Source organism: Emydura macquarii, unplaced genomic scaffold (genome assembly GCF_026122565.2).
Source record: "Emydura macquarii macquarii isolate MOO-44397 ecotype Brisbane River unplaced genomic scaffold, CSIRO-AGI_Emac_v2 contig_705, whole genome shotgun sequence".
Lineage (NCBI taxonomy): Eukaryota > Metazoa > Chordata > Testudines > Chelidae > Emydura > Emydura macquarii.
Window position 1 is genome coordinate 10779030 of NW_027130842.1, and position 19366 is coordinate 10798395.

Consider the following 19366-nt stretch of genomic DNA (forward strand, 5'->3'; position numbering starts at 1 on the left):
ACACACTCCCTTCCCAAAAACTCCTCAATACGATTAGTGTAACCCAAGAGAAAGCAATTTTTTCTAAAAACATGCAAATTTCCTACTTTGGGAACTCTCATTTTAACTACTAGATGGCTCGCCTGCTTTTCCTGACACTCTTGGATAACCTTTAGAAGCATGCATGCAAAAAAAGTATGGAAGGGTTCACCAAATTATTTTTAAATTCAAGGTCTCTTTTGTAAATACATTTGACACACAATTCCTTCACTTTGATTAGTATGTTTATATAGCAAGAACCTTATTTTACATTCTGTGCCTTAATAAAGCTTAACAGCTCTCTGGCTTCCTTAGCAACGCATTTTCCAACATGGTTCCTACTCCCGTGGCAAGCAGGAGAGGAGGGAACCTACATAAACTAATGCTTATATGGTCAATGTTAAGCAGCTGACCTTCCTGCTCCCTAGTAGTCTGGTGACAAACAGAACTTTCTTTCCCCTGGTCCCTAAAACCTGTAAGGAGACAGAAGGGTAGGTTTCTGGCATCTGTTCAAAGAGGATTGTTATGTTGCAGCTAAAGTGCAGCATTCTGAGGGCACAGTAATGTAAAGTATTTCACTGTTTATTTAAAGGACAGATGAGATTAAATAAAAGTAAAAAAAGCAAGGGTTAAAAAATAAAAATGTGCAGATTTAAATACAGAAATTATAAATAGAGATGGATGGGGTTAATTTAAAACTAGATCAGGCAGGGTTAAATACTTAAGTCTCTGGTTTAGTTTATTAAATTTTATTTTAAAAGGAGGGCAGAATAATAACTATGATGAACATCTGTCATCTTCTGACCATCTGACCCTTTCTCCACCCCATATTTGAGTGTTTTCCCTTTCAGAATGTAAGCTATTCAACACAGGGACTGTCCTAGCACAATGAAGCTCAAATCCTCATTGGGAATTTTGGGTACTACCACAACTCAGGACTAAAGCCAGTAAAATACTGAATTCTAAAGTAACAGTTTAAACATACTTCTTGATCAACATTAAATACTTTACTAACGCCCATTCCTTTAGGACCACAGTAACTGAAACCTTTACAAGAATTACACTTAGTCAAAAATCACAACATTGTTAAAGACTTTGATCCTAAACCTGCAAGCTGTTCCTCCCAAGGGAAGTACAAAAGAAGTCAGCGGGTGTTTTTCATGGGCACAGGAATCAGTCTATGACAAACAGCTTATGGGAGCAGGATCCAAGTCTTCAATTTCTAGAGAATTTAAACTTTTTTTTTTTTTTTTTTTTTTTTCAAATTTTAAAATTACATTGCAAGCCCTTTTGGTTGCAAAGACAACTTTCCAAATAAAAATTTAGACAAATATCTTCTTTAATCTGGAGACATCGCTCCAATGCCTCTGCTCATTGACAAAGCAATTTGTCGAAATTGGAATTACCAAGATTAATAATGATGAAACTGACAACTCAGAACCCTGGGCAGCAAAAAATTGTGCCTACTGTAGGCTGCTGCTTGAGAAAGCTAAAAGCAGAAGCAAAGGCAAGCCTAGGAGTTATGCACTAGGAGAAGATGGCCCTAAAAAGAGGGGCTGTAAAAAGTGTAAAGTAGCAGATATGTCTCCCTCTCATTCACACCAGCTGCAATGAGTGCAGGGGTGATGAAGAAGGAAGAGAAGTACAGCTATGAAGAGCCAGCTTCCTTGGAACTTCCAGAAACTCATGTCTTCACGCTCTACTTTCTTTCTGCAGCTAGAAAGTTGACTGAAGCTTCACATTTATCAGACTTTTTTTTTTCCCCCCTTTAATAAAGGCATCCTGAAGTAAGATCCAGAAATCACCTTTCACTGAATCTGACTATTTAGGTGTCAGAGTTTCCAAGCCCTATACCTTGGCCCTAAAAAAGGGACGACTTCTCCAAGTGCAGACTCTCATTGAAGCCGGAGCATGTTTTTCCTTTATTACATATTATCTGCTTCTACCAATTTTCTTCTTACCTACGTTCAGCTGGCACGGGCAAAGACCACACTTCTCCAACACGAGCTGGTAATTCTTGCTGTGCAGCTTTCAAAGGAGTGCTATCTAATTTAAAACTTTCTAGTGTTTTCATTATATCCTTCACATGTTTAGCTTCCACATTTATTTCCTGCCAAACCTGATGCAAAAATATGAAGTATATTAAAGCATATAGCTAACAAATTTGTAACAGAGCTCTGCTAAAGCCAATGTGAATGCACTGTGCTGGATTCCACAAGATCTCTCGTTATCTGAATCCTGATGCTTGAAATTAGTCAAATACATTTAAAGTGCTATTTATGTTGTAGAACATGAAATAATATACATCAAATTTGTGTGGGGGGGGGGGGGGGAGGAGAGAGAGAGAGAGAGAGAGAGAGAGAGAGAGAGAGAGAGAGAGAGAAGGTGCAATGAAAAAAGACTGGGTTACCCTTAGGAGGCTAAGGCTTTACAATACATCAAGGTGAAATGTGGGTTTTAACTTTCACTGTATTAGACAGCCAAAACTACACCACTGAAATTCTCTGATAACAACAAGAGTGATAAGAATTTCATAAACTTAAATGTAACCAGGGCACTCATCAATGCAGTTAAACATCAAACTGGCAGACAAGTTAGTACAATACTAACTCAGTGTTGTTCTCCACTTTTTACTTTGCCAAGGGCCCGAGAAAGAGAAATTAGCCAGTGAAGTCTTAAATAAGAATATATAGCAGTATGACCAGGGAATATTTTTGGTATTTTTACATTTCTTATTCAATACTAGTTTAATACTTTACCATTAAAATGTTCACTGGCAAAACAGGACTGCTCACCTGTTGCCATTTCTGTTGCAGATATGTATCTTTGATAGAGTAGAGGTATTTGTTCATTTGGTCAAGTACTCCTTGGTAGTAGACCATTGCAGAATCATAGTTTCCCAGCAAGGCATATTCACGGGCCAGTTTTACATTCTCGCTAATCATAACAAGACTCATACTCAACATAAGCTGAAAAAAATTAAACAGTTATACGGAAAATTCAGTACAAGAATACAAGTCAAAGCATGTATTTGAAATAATTTCCAGATAATTAAATATATCTGTCCATGTCTAGGGTAGCCACCTGAAAATGCCAAGGTCAGGGCAGGCTGTAAAAGGAGAGCAGATTCTCCCAGCACTGGGTGACACTGAAGTCAGACTTCCCAACCAGCCACAAACAGTGCTTCTGATTCCCCACACTGGTCATCAAGAAGCCAAAATAAAAATATACACAGTCCCCTTTACTGCATTTCAGTCTCTGGCTCCCAGTCAACCACTAGGTCCAGTAAAGAGACCAGTTATTTAAAACTCTATACTCTTTACCAAAAAGGTTTCTCCTGACCCCAAAGGGTCAGCCACAGTACCAGATCAATATAAGTCTGGATCTTACCCAAAATACCACACTGCCAGCCAATCCTTTAGTAAGTAAAACTAAAGGTTTATTATAAAAAGAAAGAAAAACTATAAAAGAAGTGTTAAAGGATTAAAGCAATCACATACATACAAATAACTGGAAAGTCCATATATATCAGGTTTCTAGTAGAATTGTGGAGTTTGCAGGCTTATATAGTCCCTCTGGTGTACATCCAGTACCTGGATGGATCTCAATCCTTTGTTTCACAGCTTCAGGTCAGTCATAGAAGAGTTGATTCAGAGGTAGGCTGAAGACCGAAGACAAAATGGATGTGGTGCAGCTGCCTCTTATGTGCTTTGGCCTTTGCCATGCTGCTTGTGGAAATGTATAGGAATAAGATGGAGTCCAGAGTCACATGAGTAAGTCCTGGTGACTCATCCGGTATATCCCTGACTTCTCCCCCTGGGCCCATTGTACCTGTGAATTTCCTTATTGGGCCATTAAGCAGGCTAGTGCTGCAGCCATCCTGTCTGGGGTGTCACCCAGAAACACAGTACAAATTGAAATATAGATACAAACATATCCATAACTTCCATTACACATATAACACATGAACATAAACATTATCATCTTACTTAGCAATATAGACTTTTTAACGGTACCTGACATGGCGTATATCACATGAATTATTATGATTTTGACGTATTGATGTTAAAAAAAATATAATAAGTGCCCCTCTCCCCAATCCAGCCAGCGTGACAATATCCTAATCATCTAATTGTTTAGCAGGGATTCATGGAGTAGATTAATTAAGAAGAGTTTCACACTGGGAAAAAAAAAACTATTTGGTCAATATAAAATACAAATCAATTACACTTGTCCATAACCACAGAGGTATGTTAAACTTAATACACAAGTTTTGTAATGTAGAACCTACTGTAAAGCACACATGCAAGTGTGCCAAGATTACATGATTTTGGGAGCCATGACTGAATACACTCCTCTCTACCTTTTCCCCCCATCCCTTCAGATAAAAGAATCTGGAGGTAGTGGGTGTGATATTTTGGGTTTGGGTCACCATCTTCTCTTTGTAACCCTGGGTGTCTTGTGGCTGTGCAGCTTTGATCCAGAGCTCTGACCCAACAGCCTGCCAACAGCCCACACACACACACCTCACCCTGGCTTTGTCCAACCTGGTTACCCCTGGCATGCTGACCTTAGTACTCTTCCACCCCCACACTTGCCCTAAAAATCATCTTACTGCAGGGACCAGTTCCTTCCACTGGACCTTTACAGAAAAGTGTTAGGTTTGCTGCCTTTACAGAGACAGAAAAACATTCCAACCTGTTAGTTTTCTGGAAGCATGCACTTAAGTGAACTTGTGTGACACTGATTTATAATGAAAACAAAACACGTTTATTTACAAAAGAGAATGGATTAAGTGATACCAAGTGAGATAAAGACAGAGACGGTTACAAGCAAATAAAAGTGAAAAGTGAATCTAAAAATCTAAAACTTAATCTAGTAAAATAGAAGCCTGGTCTACACTGGCAATGGAGGTCAACGTAACGCTGCTTATGTCGACCCCCAAAGTAGGTGTCTCCACTAGCACGTAAGTTCTGTTGATTTAAAGCGCAGTAAAAGTCGACCTAATAAAACCACCTCTGCAAGTGGCGTAGCAGTGATTTTGAATTCCATGGGGTGAATTTGCATCAGTGTAGGCAGAACGCAATGTAAATCAATGCCATTAGCCTCTGGGAGGCATCCCATAATGCCCTGTTGTGACTGCTCTGGACATTCATGCTCTGCTGTAATGTGGCCACGTAAGTAGGAAATGGCTCCTTCCCTCAAGCCCTGGGAAATTTTTAATGTCCATTTCCGGTTTAGACAGCATGGAGAGAGCTTTGTAGCTGAACTTCTCATGGCGACTGCACGGCCCAAACACGTTCCAGCTTTGAGTCGACCAGAGATCGTGGATCTAATCGGTCTGGGGGACAAAGATTCTGTTCTGGCTCAGCTCTGAGCCATCAAAAGAAATTTAGATATCTATGAGAAGATATCTTGTGGCATGTTGGAGAAGGGGCACAACAGAGACGCATAGCAGTGTTGCGTTAAAATCAAAGAGCTGAGGCAGGCTTATCAGAAAACTAGAGAAGCTAACAGCTGTTCTGGTTCCTCACCCAAAAATGCCGCTTTTATGAGGAGCCGCATGCAATTCTCGGTGGTGACCCCACCACTGTGCCACTATGCAGCAGATACCTCCAAAGAATCCCAGTTCAGGACAAATGAGGAGGACTCTGTGGAGGAGGAGGATAGCAGGGTGCAGGAGAGCAGAGTATCCATTCTCCCTGAGAGCCAGGACCTGTTGGTTACCCCAGAGCAGTCCAGCCACACAAGACAGGGGGACTGATCAAGATGCAAAGGCAGGCACATCTGGTGAGTGTGTGGGGCAAATCTTTTCTTTATGGTTATGTCCCCAGTCCAGCTTCTTAAAAGGAGTTTGTGGTTTTGAGGGGACGGTCTTACAGGGTGGTGGCAAACTTCAGTGGAGGGTTACTCCTGGAACAGACCATTAATGTGCAGAGGTATGCTCCGAGAATCCTCTGTGGGTATCTCAAGGAAACTTTCATGTAGGTAATCTGTAATCCTTTGCAGAAGGTTTCTGGGGAGGGCAGCCTTATTTCTTCCACCATGGCAGGATACTTTCCCCCCACCACTCTGCTATTAAATGAGCAGGCATCATTGTGGAACACAGCTTAGCAGCATAAGGGCCAGGCCTGTATCCCAATGCTTGCAGCAAATCTTCCCTTTCCACCTGTGTTACCCTCAGGAGACTGATATCACACATGGTGACCTAGGGAAGATGGTGCAAGTTTAAAGTACCCGACCAATACAGTCACTCCGTTTTATTCCTCTGCTGTGAACGGGACCCCTGGCTGCCTCCACAAGACTATTCCTAGTCCTAGTACTGTTGCACTGGGCATTATGGATCAGGACACTGGTTGCCCTGTATTTTCCACTGCTAAAATTCACCCACCGTTTCCTCTAATCTGTTCTACCCACCTCCTCCCAAACTGATTCTTGGCACTTTGCAGGGGAGCCCGGTGATCCCTATTCTTGCTCAAGTGTGGATTGTGGATTTTAGTGCTAATGAAGCCTCTCTATAACAGATGCAAGGGCCCCTTGCTTATCATGTCTGTAATGCCAGTCCGACCCTTCCGAGATGTACAGAATGGAATGCGAGTCTGGCTTAGCCTTGTGAACATGAAGGGGGGTACTTTTTACATTGTAACATTTTCTTTACTACTTTGGGTCAGCTAACAATGGCAACTTTGTACTTTGCTTATCTTAGTGTAGACACCTCGGCCTTCAGCCCCCCTTGCCAAACTCCCGCTGAAGAAGATTTCCCAGAATAGGAAGTGGGGAAAAAAAGTGGGATGACATGTTCAGCGAACTAATGAATGCCTCCAGGGCTGCTGAGACAGAGCCTGGAGGATGTCCTTGTCTGAAAAACTAGGCATAGACATGGAACACAGAAGATCTGCATATGTTCAAGAGTGTGATACACAACAGGAGATGCTGAGTATTATGACAGATCAGTCCGACATGCTGAGGCATCTGGTAGAGTTTCAGGAAGAGCAGTGGCAGGACAGAGTCCCTCTGCAGGCCCTCCAAAACGCTCTGCCACCTTTGTTATCAGCCCCCACCTCCAAGCAGTCTAGGAGGAGACTAAGCAGGGGGAAGTACGTGCTGCATTCCACACTGGTGGAGGCGAGCAAAAGGATGCAATGACCCCTTTAAGAACTGCACGCAACCACAGTTGCTTGCACAGTGACTTTACAATGTTAAGTTATACTCTTTTCTAGTCTATCAGCCTCCATGGCGCAACCCTGGGGGAACTTTTCCCCCTTTCATTTCACACAAATTATATATGCATGCTGTGTGATCCATAACTGATGGGATGTTCGTTTCACTGATGTCAAGCCTAGTGAGTAGACATCTGGCTTTTAAATGCCCAAATGCACATTCCACCCCCATTCTGCACTTGCCGAGCCTGTTATTGAAACACTCCTTCTCGTTGTCCAGGTGTCCGGTGTAGGGCTTCATTAGCCAAGGGAGCAAGGGGTAGGCAGAATTCCTCAGAATCACTATTGGCATTTCAACATCCCCAATATTTATTTTTTGGTCAGGGAAGAAAGTGCCTGCCTGCATCTTATTGAACAGACCAGAGTTCCTAAAGATGTGTGCGTCATGCACCTTTCCAGACTACCCCACATTGATGTTGCTGAAACATCCCCTGTGATACACAAGGGCCTGCAACGCCATTGAGAAGTATACTTCTAGTTTATGTACTCTGAGGCAAGGTGGTCAGGTGCTAGGATAGGTGATAGGATATGCATGCCATCTATTGCCCCCCTCTCCAGTTTGGGAACCTCATTGTGGCAAACCCATCCAATGTCCTGCACATTTCCCAAAGTCACTACCCTTTTTAGCAGAAGCTTATTGATGGCCCTGCACACTTGCATCACAGTAGCTCCAACGGCGGATTTACTGATTCCAAACTGATTACCAACTGACCGGTAGTAGTCTGGGATTGCCAGCTTCCACAGAGTAATGGCCACTCGCTTTTCCACTGTCAGAGCTGGTCTCAAGTGAGTATTCACCTGCTTCAGGGCTGGGGTCAGCTCCACGCAAAGTTCAAAGAAAGTGGCCTTTCACATATGAAAGTTCTGCAGCCACTGCTCATCATTCCACACCTTCATAATGAGGCAATCCCACCAGTCTGTGCTTGTTTCCTGGGACCAGAACGGGCGCTCCATGGACTGAAGATGATGCATGACAGCCTGCAGCAAATGGGAATTGTTCCGCTCTATGCTTGTAACAGGGTGGCCTCAGTAACATTGCTATTTTCTGTGCTGTGGCTCCGCTCTCCCCTTTAAAAATACTGCAGGATAAGCCATGATGTATTTGTGATGCTCACAATGATAATGCAGAGCTGAGTGGGCTCCATGTCTCTCCGGCAATGGAGTGTGTGCGGCACAGAAAGACGGCGCGAAAAAACTTTTGCTGTTTGTTTGGGACAAGGAGGGAGTGGGAGAGGGCATGCTGCATCATGGGAGGATGACAAGCTTCCCAAAAGCCTCTGGGGTTAGTTGCACTGTGGGATAGCTACCCACGGTGCATTGCTTTGAATGTCAACCCAAGTGTTGCGAGTTGGGATGCAAGAGCCCGGCACAAGAAGCATGGAGATTAACATTTAATCTATTTCTGAATTTTAAGGATCACAATTGCTGCTCAGACCATTTGATTATAGGACTGAGGAAAATAGAAAGGAAGAGGGGTTCCAGTGAGAAAAACCATCCAAATACTGCGAACATAAACATTTGCACTGCGTTAAGAGTCAAAGCACAAAGTATATGCAACTGGTGCCTCTGTAAGTAACAGCAGAATGAAAAACATGCATCTTTCAATGCACAGAAAAGAGGGACTTAAATACTTACAAAGGAAAACAGGTATTTGAAAGAGAACTGAAAAACTAATATTTAAGAAACACAGGAAAACAGCAGCAAGTACATTCAAGATGCTGCAGTTGCTGCCAACAAATTTAAATGTCTTTTCTAAGATTTTTTTTTTAAATAGCTACACAATAGTTAGTATCTTTGTATTGGCACAGCTCCAAATCAAGAAATGGGACATCAGTCAAGCGTAAAGCATCTTCTGTAAAATTGCTAGGCAAACTGATGAAGTTTTTCACATAAACTGTGTGACAATATTTGGTTCTTTATTTGACATAGCACTAGGTTTGTCATTATTTCCTGAGTACAGAGAAGTTTTGGATTAGTGGTGCATCATAATTTAAACAAAATAAAAGTAAATTGTCAGTCACCTTGCTGATATACTTGGAAAGTTTACCTTATCTCCTAATCCCATAATAAGAGTAGAAGACAAGCACTGACTCTGGGAAATTTAAATGCTAGCCACTAAGCGAGGTCCCAAGCATGCCTAGATTTCACTGACAGAGCCTCAATATGTGAAGCACACAAATAGGTACACACAGAATCCTCCCCAACCTCGGTTGGTCTTGTTCTCAGAATAGAACTGTCTACCTCATCTGAAATAAGATATATACGAATATGAGCCCTATGACATCTGAACACCACCCCATTTCTAAAATTTTTCTCTAAAAGCTAAACAAGAATATCTTATTATGTCATATATTTAGAAAGTAGATCATAATTGACAATATTTTTACAATTCTCAAAATCTGAGTTTTAAAAACAGTTTGTACTGAAATTCAAAATATAACTTTTATACTGGATCAGACCTGTGGCCAATCTAGTTCAGTATTCTGTCTCCATCAGTAGCCAGAACCAGATGCTTCAAAGGAAGGTGGAAAAGCCCATATAGTACACAAATTTGGGATAATCTGCCCCCATTAAGGTATCATCCTAAACCCTAACATAGATTACCTAAACACTGAAATGTGAGGGTTTTTTTCAGTTCCAATACTTTTTATTAGCATTAACTATGAAAACTCTGGATATTCTTATTATACATATAAATAGCAAAACTCGGAGAGATTGAACATGTACTTGGCCTTAATATCCCATGGCACAGAGTTGCTGAATCTAATTATACATTATGTGAAAACGTTTTTAATTTGCCATGTATCTGTTTAATTAAATATCCCCTTGTTCTTGTGTTATGACGACACAGAAAGAATATACGCTACAAATCAATGTTCCCTGCACCATTCATTATTTTATATACTATTACATTTAAAAATTTTAAAAAGGTTAAAGTTGCAAAGATAAACACTTACGTTAGGAAATGCCAGAATTAAGCTTTCATGTGCAACCTTAATTTGCCCCCTCATGTATATGAATTATGGTAGTCTTTAACTACATCGACTCAGACTATAAAGTCAGAAGGAACCATTGTGATCATCTAGTCTGATCTCCTGGACAACGCAGGCCACAGAACTTTACCCAACCACTCCTGTAATAGACCCCTAACCTAAGACTGAGTTATTGACATCCTCAAATAATGATTTAAAGACTTCAAGGTACAGAGAATCAACCAGCAAGTGATCCATGCTCCATGCTGCGGAGGAAGGCGAAAAAGGCAAAAAACCCTAGTATAGTATGGTCACATGCTATTTTTCCATGGGATCCCTGCCTCAATGAAGTAGGTATTCAACATTTTTCCTCCACATTCAACATGTGGACACACCATCCAAACCCTACATGAATACAAGACTATTAATTTATTCCTGGATAGTTCTATGGTGCTCTCACCACCCTATATGGGAGGTTCACAAACATTAATTAATTTTTCTTAATGTCCCTTTGGGATTAGGTGGTATTATACCCATTTTATAGATGGCAAACTGAGGCACAGAGATTAAAGCTGAAATTGTCAAATGTCCACTAATTTTGGGTATCCATCTTGAGACACCTAGGACCTGACTTTTCAGAGTACTTTGCATTTTTATGGCACTATATATGTTCAAAGCACTACTCCTATTGTTTTCAATTGCAGCTGTGAGCACTCAGCATTTCTGCAAATTTGGCTCCGATGTCTCATATTGGGCACCTAGAAAGTGAACACACAAGTATTGCTCTACTATGAAAACTTTCATTTAAGTGACTTTCCACATTACTTGGGACTCTGTGACACAGATAGGTATAGAATCCATTTCTCTGGGATAGCATTCAATTCCCTTAGCCATGAGGCCATTCTTTCTCTCTCTGTAATTCCTGACCTCATTCATACCTTCCAAATTCTCAACAAATAAGGTAGGGGGGTCTCACAGACAGTCAGTTGCCCTCACTACATATGCCTTATTCATCCATGGACCCTGTTCCATCCTATGCACTCAATGAGGCAGGGGTCCTACAAAAAAGAATACATGCCCATGAAATTAAAGACCATCATAATACATACACATAAGGGGGACAAATTAAGAGTACACAGGCAACAGTTAATTCTGATAATTCCTAACTGTTGAATGCTTGGCTTTGTAACCTTAACATTTTTAATGTAATGTAAGGTTGTTTTTCTAAAGCATGGACTAAAGCAAAAACTGAACTGTGTTGCGCCATAACGACCTCCACCCTGAGTCATCAGCAGGGTTTTAACCTTTAGATCCACAATACAGAACTGTACCCATTAAGCTAACACAGTAGCAGGTAGCAGTAATCATCAGTTAACCTTTGTGGACTAGCCATTAGAGGGGAATGAGTCATGAGGTAGCAGTAATCAACTTTTAACTTTTGTGGACCAGTCAGAGGGGAATGAAACATAGCTGGACAATCCATTGTCAAAGTATTTACTGACAGCAGAGAAATACAGTGATTAAAGACTCCTGGGTTCAATTCCAGGTTCTGTAGGATAGTGTTTTCTGGTGGTTATAGACCCTTCTGCCCTTGTTCTTGTAGCCTGTCAGTCCCACTCTGCTCCAAACCACTACCTGTGGCTTCTGTCCCCTTTCCCTTCTGAACCTATATAACCCCAGTCACCTCTGCTCACACCCAACCCCAATTGGCTCCTGTCTCCTTGGCTCCTCCTGTGCTTCCCCACATCCACTGGCTCTTGCAACCCTCCCCTCTACCCCCTTTCTGCATTCCAGTGTTGCTGCTTCTTTCTCCTTCAAACTACATGGCTCTACCAGTGCAATCACTGTGCACAAAGTATAGAAGAGAGTCTCCCTGCTCAGTTCCTGTGCCCAGCACCATAGTGGCTCCATGAGCATCAGGGAGGAGCAATTAAAGGGAAAGTATTTCTCAGCCCTGGGACAAGGCATGCTTGGTACAGCTGGACTCTGAAGAATTTAGGTGCAAAACTGACTAGTTGACACTGAACACATGAAAAAAAAATCTCAATTCTCAGAGGCTTATAACTTGGCCAAGTTTGGGCAAATTTCCACAGAGGATACAGTAGGCACATCCCTGACACTCAGGTGACCTTCCTCTCCCCCCCCCAACCAAATTTCAACTCCCTGCTCCAAAGCATAGCGGTGCTAGAGCTCCAATGAACAGTAGCAAGAATTTAGTTGAAGATGGGCAAAACATTCTATTATTCCCTAATCTTGTTCCTGGAAATGGCTGTACCATTTTGACTCAAATTTTCCCAAAAATTCAGCTTGAAGCTGATAACCAACAGGAGAAATTTCAGCTTGAATAGTTAAAGTTCAGCAACATTATACGCAAGTATAAACACTGCGTTAAAATGGGAATTGTCGGGCAACCTGAAGCATGGGTAGTAGCACCAGTTCTACCTCTGATCATACTTCCTCTGATGTGTTTCCTTTCTGAGACACAATCCCAGTTTTTTCAGTGTCTTCATGTGAGAGTTTTCCCATGCCCCCAAATCAGTCTCATCATCCTTCTCAACACCCTTTAATTCTGCTATATCCTTTCTGAGATGGAATGACAAGTACTACATGCAATGTCTCAAATGAAGACATACCATTAATTCACATAATGACATTTTTTCCATATTATTCCCTATAGCATTTCTTATACAGCCTAACTTTCTTGTCTATTTTTTTTAATCACAGCTGCATAACATGAGTTGATGATAGTTAATTTAGATTTTAGGAAAAAGCTTTAACTTAAGTTTTCAGAAGAAAACTATGTAACCGTCTCTTTTTACGTAGGAGAAAATGCCTGAGGTTTGTCAAGGATCACTACAGATAGCATAGGTTTTAATAGTGATATTCAAGGGCAAGCTTTTCCATGTGTGCTCATCCTACCAGATACACCTGTTTGCCTGTCCCATGAATTTTAACTGATGACTAAACCTACTGCAATCACAAGTTAAGCAAGATGCTAATAAATATTTTAAATCAAGTAATGGCATGTTACTAATGTAGAACTAGGCTTTCAAAATAAAGAGTAAGGAAACACAGCATAGCCACATACACTAAAGACAGTGCAGAACACTGAGCAGGGCAGGCATTCTCTAGGATAAATTTGTGTAGGGGAACAAATAGTTCAACAATATTAGTGTTTTTTCTTCTAAATATGGGGAGTAGCAAAGAACAGAGAGGAAACAAAGGAAATGAATGATCCCTGAATGGAAAGAGATGAAGGCATGGAATGCCTAGCCGGGAAAAGGGATGAGGACACTGAAGATGGATTCTGTGCTGACTTACTAAATGAAGTTTCCAAGTTAAAGAAAAATGAAGAAAATAAGCAATATGCAAAGGAACAAAATAGGCAGAGAATGCCAGTAGGAAGAGAGACATTTAGATCAGTGGATTTGTGTTTCATCAAAACTCAGGTGTTTCTCCTAAAATTATCTGAGGGCTGTCAATTTAGCTGTGGGTGCTAAAGAGGTAACACTAGAGTGTTACTAGCAGAATTTAGTCTATTTGCTACCCAATGTTTACCTTGTAATCAAGGCTATGTCTACACTGCAATTCCAGGTGTGACTACAGCACAGATAAATAAAGCGAAAAATAGGTATGCACTCGCTCACTTTGCTAGCCTGCACTGAAGCCTGTACTGCTGCATCTTCACTGCTAATTTTAGCTGTACTAGAATGGGTAAAGCTAATAGAGGTATGCTCTGCTGCAATCACACCATGAATTGTAGTATAGACCTATATCCTGGCAAATAACCTAATTTAAAATGCCAAAGCAGCAGGTAATTTTTCTTTCAAATTTTGAGTCCTAGAGCTTGACATGCTGCTCTTTTGAGATTGATGATTTTCATAAATACCAAGGCATTCATTTTTGCATCACAGTTATACTATCAATTTTTATTCAATTATATTGTTGGATAACACATTCATCCTAGGTATTTAAAATGCCCTTGTCACCATTTTAGTAGAGCACTATATTCTACAGTATCTTTTAAAGAACAAGAATAATTGCTATGAATTAAATGGACTGTGTAATACTATTTCCTCTCTACCTTTACTGTTATTGAACCAGAATACATACACATTTTCTTTCAGAACTGTCCCAGACTGGTTCTGTTATACAAAGAATCGTATGCAAATATATGACCCGACTAGAATAAAGTAAAGAAAATCAGCCCCTGTACTAGACAAAATATTTTAACTTGGAAATATCTAGAAACACTGTGCACACAAGATAAAAAAGCAGCTAGCCTACATAGTACTTTTATCAATTAGAACCATTCTCTGACTTGTACTCTATGAAATTATCTATAGACAGCCATCCACTAAGGTGAAGATGAGTTTGTAAAGTCGCCACTAGGCAGGAAACAATGCAAAGAACCCAAATAGAATTTGCCCTCTTCAATGTAATGCTATGCTGAATCCCCAAAAAGGTTTCAGAATTAGAATAACCTACTCAGAACACACTGCATAGGATTTCCCAGAGATTATTGATATAGAAATACAATTACAACTCTTGACAAATCATCCTGTCACACTAGCCATAGACTTTAGCCCAGTTGCCTTAAATACTTGAAGAGCATCCAGACTTTGGGATGTCCAGCAGGGAGGGGACGGGTTGAAGGCTCCTGGCAATTTCAGACACATAGCACTTGTGAGAGGCAAGATTTAAATTTAAAATAAAGAAAGAGGCTTTGGCTTTGCAATGCCATTGTTAATCCCTGAGATTAAGAGAAGTAGTTCACACATATTAAGGACAAATCACGCCTTTTCTCTCTATGGAAGAGCCCTCAAGCAGCCAAGAAAGTGCAATTCCACCATACAAGATTTGGGAAGTCTATGTAATAGCAGAACACTCTCTACCCCTCAACACACAGAATTTAATCAAATCTAGTTCTACAAGGGTATTCAATATATTATGTGAAGATTGTATGTGTATCCAATACAGTACGTGGATCCACCAGCTACTCTGTCCATAAACTGTGAACCACAAGTGGGCTGGAGACAGTCCTGGGGCCAGAGTAACATTAATGGAAGAGTTCCAATGTTATGAAGAGTATTAACAATTTTTTTCCAGGTCCAGAGAAATACTTAGCCAGCTAGAACCAGGTTTAGGGCCTTATGCAGTTTCTATTATTTCAGTTTATGATATATACTCAGGAAAACCCTGATATCAGTTCACATTCAGAAAGTTTTATTAACCATATGAGCTAGGAACTTTATTAAAGAAAGGTTTAAATTCTGCAGAAAATGATGGTAAAGTCCTCTAGCACCCTCTTGTCTCATGAGGGTCCTCAATATGAGGAAGCGGATTTATTAAGTCTGGCAACTGTATATTTATGTGGTATCCACAAATAAATTGGATCTCACTTCTTTATTGTATTTCTACCAGAAAGCTCAGTAAGTATAATTAATATTTTATGAGTCAAACATACTTTTCTGTTTACGCAGAAAAATTTTCACTTGGTACTTGTGTTAGAAGTCCTTTTCTATTTTCTCCTTTCAAGTTTTAGTCTTTCAAATGAGTCAGTACAGAATGCTGTTAATGCCTTACCTCTGAGGGTCTGACATCCATTTAGGCAACCAATCTTGAAACACAGACCTTTTCAATTACTAAAATAAAAAGGACTGTTCCTGAATAAAATGTTTTTTTTAAAGTTGCACACCAATTCTGTCTATTAGGAAATAAGCCACTGGCACATTTCAGAAAAGCCAGGGGGAAAAAAACCAGAATTGGAAGCACAATCCAGAATACATAATGCATGGAGTCCTGAGAGCAGACACATGCACCTAATTTCATACACTATTCCATTTTGGCAGCTAAGGGACATACATCTGCACATGCATTCTTGTTTTAAACTACTTTTTCAGAAGGACAAAAAGCACATGGGATAAGAGCTACACACTACAAGTTACAAGTTGTTATAAGTATGACTGGTATAGACAATAATGGCAATTACTGTAGCAACTCACATTATAGAAAATACAGTTTGATCTCGGTCTTTAAAAAGATTTTAATAATGTCAGGAATTATAATGGATTGCAGGATGCTATGAAAGTTGGGATCACCTTAATATCTTGTTTTGGTATTTGCTATTAGATGTTACAGTTGGAATAAAATTAAGCATTAGAGGATCTTCAATTGAGAACTACATGACTTAAAATCCATTATCAGACTAATTACACTTTTGCTGTGATGGCGAATTTTGAACAGAAGTCAAATTAGCAAATATTTTAATAGCAACTAATGATGGGGGGTGGAGGGGGAGGATTAAAAGGAGCCTTTGCTTCACCATGATCCTTTTTATTGGCAGAGGCCTCACTTGAAACGATAAAGGCTTACTTAGCAGAAAGCCTTAATCTGAGATACAAAATGAGGGAGGCAGGCTGGAAACACTGTCGAGCCAGCCGCAGGAATATTTAGAAGAGCTCCAGGCAGAGAGAACTTCCGACCTGTTTGTTTTCAAGTGACTTCCACTTCACACCAAAAACGCTTTCCCTGGAGATTCCCCGCCGTCCTGGCTTTCTCAGACACGACCTCGACACCCCACAACAGCGGGGACCCACCTGCTCGGGTGGAGGGGGGGGAATGGCCGAGGGTGGGACCAAAGCCCCCGTGTGACAAGGGAATCGCTCCGGGTCTCACCCACTCGCCCCCTACCGCGCTCGCTCTCCCGCCCCCCGGCAGCGATCCGCACCTTCAGCGGCTGAGCGAGACCGAGCCCCGGCCCGCAGCGCTCCGCGCTCCGCACACCCGGCCCGACGCTCTGGCGAAGCCGCAGCCAGGAGCCGGCGCCGTGGCACGAAGCGCCCGACGACTCGCCTGCAGCCGCCCGCCCGCCCGGAGGCACCTGCCGCGGGGCGACCTCCCCACCCCGGGCAAGGCGAGGGCCCGCCCGCACACGCACTGCCCCGCCTCAGCCCGAGCCCGGCAGCTCCCCCCCAACCCTCCTCCTCAGCGCGCGGCGGCACCGGGGGTGGGGTGAGGTGGGGGGAGGTAGGAGGGCGACGCGAGCCCCTGGAGATGGGGGTGGGGGGCAACGGGAATATGGGGTGAGAGACCCCGTAGGGGCAACGGCGGGCAGGGCAGGGCAGACCCCGCGAGCTCCTGGTGGGGGGAGGGGGAGGGGTGAGAAACGCGCTGACACTCACTCGCCTTCAGCTTCCTCCGTCACCTCCGCCGTAACGGCGGCAGCGCCACCCGCGAACCGCTCCCAGCGGCTCCACCCCTTCGCCCCGCCCCCCGTGACGTATACTTCGGGCCGGCCCCGCCCACTACCCGTCGAGTTCTCCTGTATGGCCCGTTTGAAGGCAAAGCCGGTCACGTCACTTCCCGGCGCGGGGCGCGCGCTCCCCCAGACAGTGGTGGCGGGGGTCCTGGCTGGTTGTGGGTTGCGCCTCAGGGCTTGGGGTGGGGCTCTGCTGGGCAGCGCGTGATGCGTCACCCTCTGGCGTCCACGCCGTCCCTTCAATGGAGAAAAATGAGGAGTGTCTGCCCCCTCTTCACTCCGGTACTTGTGGAACTTGAACCAAAAAAAAAAAAAAAAAAATCACTCAACTGCATTGGCCGGGAATCGAACCCGGGTCTCCCGCGTGGCAGGCGAGAATTCTACCACTGAACCACCAATGCAACTGTGAGGAAAAGGCCTAGCTATGCCTCCTTCAGCTGTGTTGCTCTCATTGAGCTATTTTCCAATAATTTTGCTTCAGTGCAATCCTGTGCAAATCACTATGGGATCACTTTGGATAACACTAACAATTTGCTCAGGACTAGCACTAGGGTTTAAAACTTTTTTGGCTCTGGACCATCCACAAACCATGCAAGAAAAAAAAATCAAAACCAAAGATTTGGTGCCACCAAATGGTGCATGGGCTGTAAATTTAACCATCAATCCTTAAAGCCTGCTCTCATTTTGCTACCGGGGGTAGAGAGTCACTTGCTTTAAAGAAACCAGCAAATGTCTGCCTGTTACCCTACAGAAACAAATTACAATGAACATTTTTATGCACCTCAAATTTTTGCTACAATGTTTCTCTTCTGTAATTTGTGGCATAGTGTGCTCAGATAGGCATAGCTAAGTCTCTTTCAAACGTTTCTGTTTAAAGGGGAACTATCATTTTAGATTTGGCCTTGACTTCATAAACTGTTGATAAGGGAATATATATATATACACACACACTCCCCTCTCTCTCAGTTGTTTCTAGGATGTGGACATTAGATTTTTTTTTCATAATGTTTAGGCAGCCCACGACAAATAAAGATATTCATAAAAATGCAATGGAATTTTTTAAAAATACCTTGTAGTGTCTGGAAACTGTATATTGCAGCACTGTGCTCCTGCATTAGAACCTAAAAGTGAAATCTGCTAGAAAATTGCTATAAATAAAAGCAAAACTAAATCCTTTTCATTTCCTGTGGAGTGAGATATATAAGCAAATATAAATAATATAAAGTTGTTTTGAAAATCATTAGCATTACTAAGCTAATCTATGAGTGATACAAGAAAGAGAATTTATGTTTTAGAGGACATCATTTTTAACCTGGCAATATCCCTTTAATCAAGTCAGACTGAATGGCAATGAAATCACATCATAATGGTTTAAATTGTTAAATCATTGGAATACATTCTTATTTAGGAAGAAGGGACTTTGAAAAATTATAGTCCCGTGGCACAGCAAGACATGTGTGATGTATCCTTTTTACCTTTCCCCACATTGTTTCTGGGGGGCAGGATGTATGGAGCCTGAGCCTTGTTTGTCACTTAACATACATCATATCAGCTATGCCTGCTCTGCACCTTTCATCAGGAAGTGCTGCATCAAGCAAGCTCCATTCAACTTCAGTACTAGGAATCTTTGTTATATTGCCTGAAATTGAAGGCCCAGTAGAATAATCTCTTCGTTTAAAACTTTTAAGTGATGTGACCAAGTTGTGAGCTATGCTCACACGGCTACCAATCCTCCAAAATTTCTTTTGCCCCCTATATCTTAAATGTAAAGGAATAATTATGTAATTTTATCATTTTCTATAGGATTGCCAGCTTCACTCAGGGGCTATAGGGCTGATTGTATTAAATTGAATCAGTGAAACCCCCAAAGCATATACTTATTTGAGATTGAATGC

At 41.9% G+C, this 19366-nt stretch overlaps 1 protein-coding gene and 1 non-coding gene across 3 annotated transcripts in view; both read right to left on the minus strand.

Annotated features, from left to right (window-relative positions):
* The window catches only part of KATNA1 (katanin catalytic subunit A1), a 36203-nt gene extending 18721 nt beyond the window's left edge, over positions 1-17482 (minus strand). Inside the window, exons 1-3 of one of the 2 annotated variants that reach the window (XM_067542385.1) lie at positions 17395-17482; positions 2814-2987; positions 1980-2137 (exon numbers count right to left, since the gene is read on the minus strand). In XM_067542385.1, the coding sequence (XP_067398486.1) occupies positions 1980-2137; positions 2814-2984 (329 nt within the window). In that variant the 5' untranslated portion in view covers positions 2985-2987; positions 17395-17482. Of the gene's footprint in view, positions 1-1979; positions 2138-2813; positions 2988-3518; positions 4989-17394 lie in introns of those variants that run through there. The other variant, XM_067542384.1, reaches the window with a different exon arrangement.
* A 319-nt stretch (positions 17483-17801) lies between these two features.
* Positions 17802-17872, minus strand: TRNAG-GCC (transfer RNA glycine (anticodon GCC)). Its single transcript has one exon. It is a non-coding gene; the product is annotated as a tRNA-Gly (tRNA).
* Between the last annotated feature and the right edge of the window lie 1494 nt (positions 17873-19366).